This window comes from Epinephelus moara, chromosome 3 (genome assembly GCF_006386435.1).
Source record: "Epinephelus moara isolate mb chromosome 3, YSFRI_EMoa_1.0, whole genome shotgun sequence".
In the NCBI taxonomy this organism is placed as follows: domain Eukaryota; kingdom Metazoa; phylum Chordata; class Actinopteri; order Perciformes; family Serranidae; genus Epinephelus; species Epinephelus moara.
The window spans coordinates 1,257,756-1,268,307 of record NC_065508.1 but is presented as its reverse complement, the minus strand read 5'-3'; the positions used below and the strand labels follow the sequence as shown (position 1 = coordinate 1,268,307).

Below are 10,552 nucleotides of genomic sequence, written 5' to 3'. Positions count from 1 at the left end.
GTGCGTCTTCATTTGTCAACAAACCTCCGATATCAATCCCTGATGGGCCTGCTGCTGTCTCTCCCTCGTCCTCCAGCTCGACTGGCCCTGCTCCAGACTCTGTCCACTCTGTCTCATAGTCTGCGGTCCTATCTTCCTCGACCCGACCCATGTTCCCGCTCGTCTCCCTCGGTGCAACAAAGGGGTCGAGGAAAGATAGGACCGCAAAGTACCTCCATTTCTTCCCTGTCCCTGCTGCTGCCCCACTCTTTTTCTCTGTCTCCTTTTTTCTTTCTCTTAAATAGGTGTCCCTGAGGCTCTTCCATTTTCTCCGGCAAACATCCACTGACAAAAAAACACACGTAAATTAACTGGTCAATCTAGTAGACAAGTAACTTTAACGTTATGCCGGGAAAGCCAGCTATGCTAAGTACGGCTATGCTAGTGCTAACGTTCATAGTACAGTACAACCGATAGCTGCAAACAAGCAACAGATATTTACAGAACTTACCAGGTAATCCAGCCTCCTCGCTCACCTTCACCCAGGCCTGCTCCTTCCTGTTCCTGTCCCTGTACAGCACCATTGTGGTGTCATACAGTTCGGGGTGTCCGCACACCGCTACTATCAACTTCTCCTCCATATTTGACTGGCACCAGGCAGGGCACGAGAACGTCAGGACGTCAGGACGTCAGTGACGTCGGGACAATCTCAATGTTGATTGGCTTTCGCGGCACAGCGTCACGCGAATTCGCCTCAAAAGTTCAATATTTTCAAGTCGAGCGATGAGGCGATGGACGTGAATTTCGCGTCTATCGCGCTGCGCCTACGTGTGTATCGCGTCCATCGCATCGCGCTAGACGCGTCCATCACGCCGCCCGGCGCGATTTCGCGTCTAATTGCGTCTTTGCATTGACTTTGTATGTAATCTTGACGCATGAATTTGCAAATTCGCGTTTGGTGGGAACACAGCATAAGTCCTGATGTCCTCTACAGAGGACATTGAATAAAAGGTGTATTTTGAAAAGGTTAAAATTACTCTGGATTTCTGAAATCTCTCTAAATTGAAGTTAAGACCCTTATGTTCAGGAAACAAATTAAATATTAACAAAATAATCATAACTTTTGCCAGAAAATGATCAATTACCACTCTGGCAGCAAAAAAAGAGAAAAATGTAATGGCAGCCGTTTTGAAAAGGGTGTGTGTTTGCCCTGTTAACCCCACCCACATAATGTCTACATCATTAGAAAGCCCTGGATGTCCTCTTCAGAACACAATTTGACCCAAATGGATAGCATAAAGAATACTTGTGATAACCAGGGGGGTGTAGAGGACCAGGACACAGACCCAGAGCTGAGCAATGAACACAGGTTTATTTGGTGGGGGAAAGGTAGGTTGGAAGCGAGGAGGGGATCCAGGCAGCGAGGCAGTGGAGGGGCCTGGGGAAGGCAGAGGAGCAGAGGCGTGGGGGGAATGGTGATGGCAGGTGGAGGGTAGCGGTGAGGGGAGCCGGGGGCTGGAGCGGGTCCGGGGAGGCAGCGGGTGAGCAGGAGCTGGATGATTCCTGGAACACGAGAAACGCAAAGTAAGCACGAGGAATACACACTGAAATCTACACAAACTGGAAGTCGGCCTGATATGAGTTACTGCTTGGTGAACTGTAACGATCTGGCGGAGAATGACCGGAGAGCCGGAGTATAAGAGCTGAGTGGTGATGAGGTGATGAGCTCCAGGTGTGCGTCCTGTAGCCACCGCCTGCGCCAGGGACCCGCCCCTAGGAGAGAGTGAGACACACAAGGGAGGGAGCGGAGAAACACAGGCGTGGATATGACAATACTTGAGTTACACTAGTTAGACTAATGTCGTCCACAGAGGAGGATAAACATCTCAGTCTGTCTCAGTTAGATGAATGGTCACAAGTCTATTACTTTTTTAAGCAGACTGAAGGGCCTGGATCATCTGTTAGATGTAGAATGGGAAAATAGTTACACTAATTGTGTGATCTTGATTATTAATCTTTTCTGTAGTTGAATAATTGAAGTTGCTTTTTTTTTCTTTTCTTAAATAGACATATCCAAATGAAGAGCTGATGGACCGGTCCAGCCACATCTGAAGCTCTTTCCTAGAACACTCCAGGGTGACAGGAGGAGAAACTTTCAAGCCTCATGGTACCATAAACACCCATGGCTCGAATACTCACAGAGCCAAGACTCTGCATACTGCTATGCATGCAGGCATTTTGGCCTCCCAAACACAGAGTCAGCGTTTACTTCACTGTTGGGGTGACTGTGCCTTTGTGGTAAATACACCACAGGCCCTGCAAGCAACATTAACAGCTGCTGTGAAGGCCTATAGCAGACTGGGTCTCACTGTGAACACTGTGAAGACGGAGGTACTCTACCAGCGGAACTCCCCTCCCCCAACTCGACCACCATCACCTGTCTTCAGCATTAACAACACACCTCTAGCAGCTTCAGCATTAACAACACACCTCTAGCAGTGGTCCCAGACTTCAAATATCTTGGGAGCATCATCTCTGAAACCTGCAGCATGGACAATGATGTCCAAAACCGGATAAAGGCTGCTTCAGCTTCCTTTGGTAGGCTGCGCAAGAGGGTTTTCCTGAATAAGGACCTCAGCATACAGACCAAGCTATCTGTGTCTCCACCCTACTCTACGGCTGTGAAGCATGGACCCTGTATCACCGTCACATCCATCAGCTGGAGAACTTTCACATCAAATGTCTCCAGCGCATCCTTGGACTAACTTGGCGCGACCGTGTACCACACACGGAAGGCCTGAAGAGAACTGGTACCAAGAGCATGGAGGCCACTTTTCTTCAATACCAACTGCGGTGGGTTGGCCACACCATCAGGATGACAGAGGACAGACTTCCACGGCATCTGCTGTATGGTCAGTTACGCCATGGTCAGCGATCTGCAGGAGGTCAAAAGCGGAGATACAAGGACCAGCTCAAAACAACGCTCAAGAAGTGTGGGATACAGTACACACAGCTGGAAAGCACTGCCACGGACCGTCCTCTCTGGAGGAGACTTTGCCAAGCTGGCATTCAGCACCTGGAAGAGGAGAGGAGTGAGGCGAGGGAAAGGAAGCGCCAGGGGAGGAAGATGGTCACTGCAGCCAAGGCGACAGCAACTACTGACTTCATATGTCCTCACTGTAATAGACCTTGTGGCTCACGCATTGGACTTCATAGTCACCTCAGAACTCACCAAAAGAAGAAGTAGAATGTCATCATCGGATACGATGGACTACCATAAGCAAGTAAGCACGGGGTACAAGAACTGGAAAAAAAGCAACATAAAAAGATGGAGGATTTGCTGTACATGTAAAGGGAGAGGCTTACATAAATGCAATGATGGCTTGGAGGGAATCTGAGCAAGGAGAAAAAGCAAATGCATCTTTAATGAGTACCCTAAATAAAGAACACAATAAGCAGATACAGGAAAATCGTAACTACATCAAAACTGCAGCTGAAGTCTTGCTTTTAACTGCAACCTAAAATATGTCACAAAGGGGTCACAGGGAAACAAGCATTGCAGACAACAGGGGAAACTTCTTGGCTATATTGGATGCAATTGGTAACCATGACCCAGTTGTAAAAAAGAAACTGACAGGGCCTCGCAATGCAAAATACACCAGCCATCAAAGTCAGAATGAGATTTTGGATACATTAGCTGAGATGGTACGCTCTTCCATCATAAGTGAGGTCAAGGAAAGTGGTGTCTTTTCTGTAATGGCAGATGAAACTAAAGACACAAAAAAGAAGGAACAGATCTCTTTTGTGCTGAATCTGCAGACCGCCTCGATGCTGCAGGATTGACAGAAAAAATAATCCAAGTATTTGAGAGATATGGCCTGGACTACAAAAGTAATCTGGTTGGGCAGTCGTATGACGGTGCTTCTGTCATGAGTGGCAAGCACTCCAGCGTTCAATCTCGTATTAAGGATGTGGCAAAGCAGGCCTTTTATGTCCATTGCGATGCTCATAGTCTTAATCTGGTTCTTGTTGACACAATCAAAGCAGTCCCACAAGCTGATTGCATTTTTGTGTTGTTGCAGATATGTATTTATGTCTGGCTCTTATGTTCACACCAAGTGGCTTAACACACAGAAAGAAATGTATGCTGGAGCACCCAGAGAGCTTCAGCGGTTGAGTGACACAAGGTGGGCTTGCCGGCATACAGCTTGTCGTACCGTACTTGAAAGACTACCTGCTATTACACGTGTCCTTGAGGAAGTTGCTGCAGAAAACCATGGAGATAGGAGCACTGATGCACGGGGCCTGCTCGCTCAAATTGACCTGCAGTTCATTGGCCTTTTGGTGACATGCACCAAGGTTTTTGGTGATGCAAAATCTCTCTCTGACATTCTGCAGTCTCCCTCTCTGAGTTTGTGTTCAGTTGTAGATCTAGTTGAAGCCCTTGTGCAAAGTTTTCAGGACTACAGAGATTAATTCTACTTTGAAAGGCTCTGGAAAGAAGTATTAAACACTGCTGAAAAATGCAATGTGGAGACAGAACCTATTCCAAAATGAAAAAGTCAAAACAGAGCAGAATGCTAGATGGACATACTGTCATGTCTTCTATAGGTGAGCGTTCTGAACAGACCAGGGACTCTTTTCGTACCAGCCTATTCTACCCTGTGCTCGATAACATGCTCAGTGAGCTAAAGAGACGATTCTCAAAACCAAACTGTGCAATAATGATGAGGATTCAGGCCTTAAATCCTTCAAGTGCTACATTTTGCCAAGAGGAGGCTCTATTTTCATTTGCTTCAATATATGCATGTAACATAGACGACCTCAAGGATGAGGTGCACCAAATGAAAAGAGTCCTACAGAGGAAAGTAGCATGTGGCATACAGAAGCCCTCTAACATAGTAGAGCTCACTAACATGATTGAACCTCTTAAAGAGGTATTCCATGAGCTCTTCCAATTGTGCAAAATCGCCATTGCAATACCTGTAAGTACTGCTTCCTGTGAACGCAGCTCTTCCACACTTAAGCTGGTAAAGACATACCTGCGTTCCACCATGGATGATGACAGACTGAGCAATCTGGGTGTTTTGAGTGTGGAGTCCGGGCGAGCAAAGTCCCTGACATGGAAACTTTATAAATCGCTTTAGTGCAAACCACAACAATGGCAGAATACAGCTGTTGTGAGATGGATGATAAGATATATTTTATCCATCAGAGAAAATCCTTCCAGTCATGTGTAGTTTTAAGAGAGAGTTGCACTTAAGGGTTTCATATTTTCTGCATAAGTATTTCACTTTTGTATGCACTTTGTAATAAAAACTTTGTGTAGTGTAAGCATCTTTGTTACTTTAATTGCAGGAATAAGAAAAAAATAAAGAATATTATTTGATCTTTTTCACCATTACCTGCATTCCAAATATTGTGGAGGTGTGTGGTTTAGGTGCCCAAAATACCCCTATATTTTCTAGTGAGACATTGCCACCCCAAAATGATCACATAACCATCCTGGCCACCCCACAGAAAATTTTCTGGCTCCACCACTGCGGATATGGCCGCCGCCATCTTAAGCTGCAGTATCGTGTTCCTGCCGTCCGACCAATCACAAGCAGCACCATTGGTTGCGAGCACACTGACTGGCACACACAGCTGTCAATCATGATGTCAAACCCTTTTATTTCATCAAATAAAAATCAGAAAAACAAACACGTGAACAAACATCAGTGTGATAAGAATAACCTAAAATGGCAGAAACCATCTTTGGAAAAAAAATTTATTTGATGATTTTTTTTACTGTGGCCCATGATCCATCCACTAACATGGAGGGGTTTATTAACTATACTTCAGCCCACTGTTATCTGCATTTCCACCACTCTCTAAAGCACAGTAAAAATGAGGCAAATTTATCCGCAACACGACACAGGGGTGAACACACTCTGCGGACCTGCAGCTCAGTTTGCCCACCACCTTCATCTGAAAATTACAAGAACGCAAAGAACATCTTAGATTTTGTCTCACTGCAACGAAATTTAGCCAACGCTCCTCCTCCTGAGCTCCGATGTTGATGGTCGGAGCGGCTATTGTGGCCATTATTTTTTAGGGTTTATGTAGATTTAATGAAATAAACTTTGTCTTTACGTTAATAAATATATAGAGAGCAGAACAACATTATATGTTTGGCACAATGTACAATTCCAAAAGACCAGTTTAAATTCATATAATTTCTAAATAAATTTCTGTGCATGACAGTCTTTTTAATCCCAAACAGACATCAGGAGCTCTGTCCTGGATATTCAGCTGTCTTTTCTGTCTCCAGTTTGTGGGTGTGTGGTGAGCAGAGCGGCAGCTTTCCTCTCCCAGTCAGGACACTGTGTGGACGNTCTCCAGTTTGTGGGTGTGTGGTGAGCAGAGCGGCAGCTTTCCTCTCCCAGTCAGGACACTGTGTTGACGTCCTTTGTGGGCAACACAGCAGCAGGTCTGAACCTGCTCAGAGTCCTCCCGATGGACTCTCGCAGCTCCTTGTTCCTCAGACTGTAGATCATCGGGTTTAGGAAAGGAGTCAGAGCGGAGAACAGCACAGACACAATGATACGGTCCTAAAACAAAATCAGATATAGATTGAACAAACTTTAATAAACACATGAGGTTCACTCTGCCATTTACCACAGATCCTGATGATGACAAAGTTGGTCAGTCTGTCGTCCAACACTTTTGAATGTTCAGATTTCTATGAAATGTTCTGTGAAGGCTTGTGCTCCCCAACCAGCCAAGCAGCATCAACATGATTCCTCTTATTGTTGGTGACCATTAAACTTTGAGGCTGGTGCTCTTTTTAATATTTTGGTTGACAAAGTATTTTCAAGACCAAATGGACAAATTCACATTTAATTTGCTGTGGATATCATCATCTGGATGAATCCAAGAGGTCGGGGCAGAGTACAACACAGTGTCGGTGATGCACACCTAGAAAGATATTTGAGGACGGACATTTCTATTTATAGCATCAGACTGTTGTCTTTATGAAAACTCAGTGAGCTCATCTGCTGAGCGGGGCCAAGTCAACCCAGTGTTGAGATTTCTCTGTCAAGCTTCTGCTTCTAAGGTCAAAAATGAAACTTCAAACTCTTTACTTGTCTTATCTAAAATACTGATGATGAATACAGGACTCTTAAACGTATTTTTTAAGAAGACATGTACAGTGGCTGCAAAAGTTTGGGCACCAGTGGTCAAAATTTTGTTTACTGTGAATACTTTCACAATAACACTAAAGAAAAAGGGCCTGAAGCTAAAGTTTGGGCCCCCTGCATGGTCAGTGCTCAGTAGCGCCCCCTTTGGCAGGTACCACAGCTTCCAATCACTTTCTGTATCCAGCTCAGAGTCTTTCAGTTCTTGTTTGGAGGATTTCTTCTAGCTCTGTGAGATTCTTGGGCCGTCTTCATGCTCTGCTCTTTGAGCTCTATCCACAGATGTTTAATGATGTTTAGGTCGGGGGACTGTGAGGGGCGTGGCCAAACCTTCAGCTGGCTCCTCTTGAGGTCGTCCATTGTGGATCTGGAGGTGTGTTTAGGATCATTGTCCTGTTGTAGAAGCCATCCTCTCTTCATCTGCAGCTTTTTTACAGATGCTGTGATGTCTGGAATTTAACTGAATCCATTCTTCCCTCTACCTGTGAAATGTTCCCCGTGCCACTGGCTGCAACACAAGCCCAAAGCATCATCCATCCACCCCCGTGTTTAACAGTTTGTTCTCCAAACATACCTTTGCTCATTGTGTCCAGAAAGTTCTGTTTTACCTTCATCAGTCCACAGGACTTGTTTCCAAAAAGCATCAGGCTTGTTCAGATGTTCCTTTGCAAACTTGTGAGGCTGAATGTTGTGGTGAGGACACAGGAAAGGTTTTCTTCTGATGACTCTTCCATGAAGCTCATATTTGTCCAGGTGTGTCTGCACAGTAGAACAGTGCACCACCACTCCAGAGTCTGAGAAATCTTCCTGCAGGTCTTTTGCAGTCAAACAGAGGTTTGATTTGCCTTTCTAACAATCCTACGAGCAGCTCTCTCAGAGAGTTTTCAGCTTGACCTCCACAGTTCCTGTTAACTGCCATTTCTTACTGACATGACCAACTGAGGAAACAGCTCCCTGAAAACACTTTGCTATCTTCTTCTAGTCTTCATCAGGTCTTTTAGTTTTCAGAGTGCTAGGCAGCTGTTTAGAGGAGCCCATGGCTGCTGACTGTTGGGACAAGCTTTCAGGAGTCAGAGGATTTATAAAGCTTTGAAATCTGCATCACCTGGCCTTTCCTAACGATGACTGTGAACAAGCCAGAGCCCTAACAAGCTCATTAAGGTCTGAGACCCTGGGAAAAGTCGTCTGAGAGCTCAAATGTCTTGGGGTGCCCAACATTTTTCCTTTTTTTCACTCTAAACTTGTATAAAACAAAAATAAAACACACATCCTGCTTAAGATATTGAAAAGCATGTTTCATCTTTAACTTCATGTTTTTTGAAGATCAGTTCATCTTCCACTCACTTAACTAGTCACAGTAAACAAAATTCTGACAAGGGCTGCCCAAACTGTGTGAGACTAAAACAAAGGCAAAGGTAAGTATTAAAGCTGAATGATTCGTCTCGTACCTCAGGTGAAAAGTTTCCCACCCTGTAGGAGATGAACACAAACGAGGCCGAGCTGTAAGAGATGGACACCACAGTCAGGTGGGCGGCACACGTCCTGAAGGCCTTTAGCCTTTGAGCGACACCCATCCTCGATATGGAAACACCAATCAGGATGTAGGAGGTGAGGATGAGGACTCCTGTGGTCAGTAGCGCCAGTATGGCGAAGGAAATGGACACAATGTTATCTATGGTGGTGTTACCACACACCAGGCGCCGTACAGACGACAGGTCACACCAGCCATTCCTCACCACATTGGGGCCGCAGTAAAGCCGCTGCCAGGTCATGGAGGTAGCTGGTAGTGTGCAGAAGGCGGCAAAACTCCAGGCTCCTGTGACGAGGAGCAGCCGGACGGGCCGAGTCATGACCGCCGTGTAGCGCAGAGGGTTGCAGATGGCCACGTAGCGGTCGTATGCCATGACAGTCAGGATGGCACGACCGGTAACAGCCAGCTGAACGAAGAAATACATCTGGAGGAAGCAGCCTGGGACGGAAATGGTATTCACGTCTGTCAGGAGGCCCGACAGCATTTTGGGGATGGTGGTGGTGGTGAAGAGGATGTCCACGAAGGAGAGGTTGGAGAGGAAGAAATACATGGGAGAGTTGAGCTTTGAATCAGTCAGCACCTGCGTGAGAATAAACAAGGCGAGATTAAGACACTAATAATTCCATTTTAGTCAGACTGAGGCAAAACTGGTGAAATGAACTTTAATAGATTATTTTGTACCACAAAGATGATCATGCTGTTTCCTCCCAGGATGATGATATAACCCAGAAGCAGGAGGACAAAAACTATCATCTTTTTCTCACCAAGGCTGGCGAGGCCCTGGATGATGAAGAAAGTGACGCCATCAGGCTCCCAGGTGCCATTAACAGAGCTGGATCTCTGATTGGTCGACAAGGGCAGGTATGAATCTGGAGAAAGAGTGAGGTAAGGGTGGGGTTAGTCAGGCATGTGCACAGCTAGACCCAGGTGCTGATCTTTTGGGCTCTGACTAGATAAATGTCCTTTTTTTTTAATGAAACTTTTTTTTCCCCATTTCTTTTAAAAAATTCATATTTTCATTTTTAAATTCGGCAACAATTTTAATCAAAAGTGTGGTGTATGCCCAACAACTGCATCTGAGTTGAGCCCCTCTCCCTCTCTTTTCATCTTCCCTGTCACAGCTAACAAGCGCAAATCAAGTGCCCTGTGTTAGCAAGCAAGCAAGCTAGCTGTAACTAAGCTCTGCTGAGTGGATCTGGCATCAGTTGCTTTGCAACATTAGCTGATAGTCATTTAAAAATTACAAATGTTTAAATAAACTGGCCAGATCAGCCCTGGAGTGTCATTGTAAATGACATTAATCACTCAAGATAGTATTTTGCTACATTAGCTAACAAGCAATTCATCCACATTGGCAAGCAAGCTAACGTTGGTTAAGATCTTGCTAAAACCACCGTATCACGATATATTTCACATGTTGGTGTTTCCTCTGGGATTTTTTTCAGCACTGCGGGGCATTGAATGAAAGACATGAGGCACTGACTTTGTTCAATTTACTCAGTCCACAAATGAGACAAGAATTAACTAGCACAGCCCATGGACCCTGTGCTTCACTCACTTCAGCCAGTACAAACCCAAGCCCCGGGATTCACAGAGGACCAGAGGCTAGCAGCAGCGGGTCTTACCTGTGTAACAGCAGCAACAGAAAGTTTGCTGATCCAGTAGGAAGCAGGGTGGTCAGACCCCCAGAGCTGGGTCTTATGCTGGCTGAAATCAAGTTACATCTGAAGATCTGGCCGCCTGTGTATCATCTCTAGTCAACAACTCTCTGTGCTTCTGATCTGTAACGTTGACAGGAAGTGACCACCATGAGACGGCGTATCATCTCTAGTCAACGACTCTCTGTGCTTCTGATCTGTAA

The 10,552-nt window shown here is 45.5% G+C and overlaps 1 protein-coding gene across 1 annotated transcript in view; it reads right to left on the bottom strand.

Moving 5' to 3' along the window:
- Positions 1-6,407: 6,407 nt before the first annotated feature.
- The window catches only part of LOC126388063 (olfactory receptor 10J4-like), an 8,918-nt gene continuing 4,773 nt past the window's right edge, over positions 6,408-10,552 (bottom strand). Inside the window, exons 3-5 of the mRNA XM_050040953.1 lie at positions 9,373-9,560; positions 8,609-9,271; positions 6,408-6,572 (exon numbers count right to left, since the gene is read on the bottom strand). Of these exons, the coding sequence (XP_049896910.1) occupies positions 6,408-6,572; positions 8,609-9,271; positions 9,373-9,560 (1,016 nt within the window). The remainder of the gene's footprint in view (positions 6,573-8,608; positions 9,272-9,372; positions 9,561-10,552) is intronic.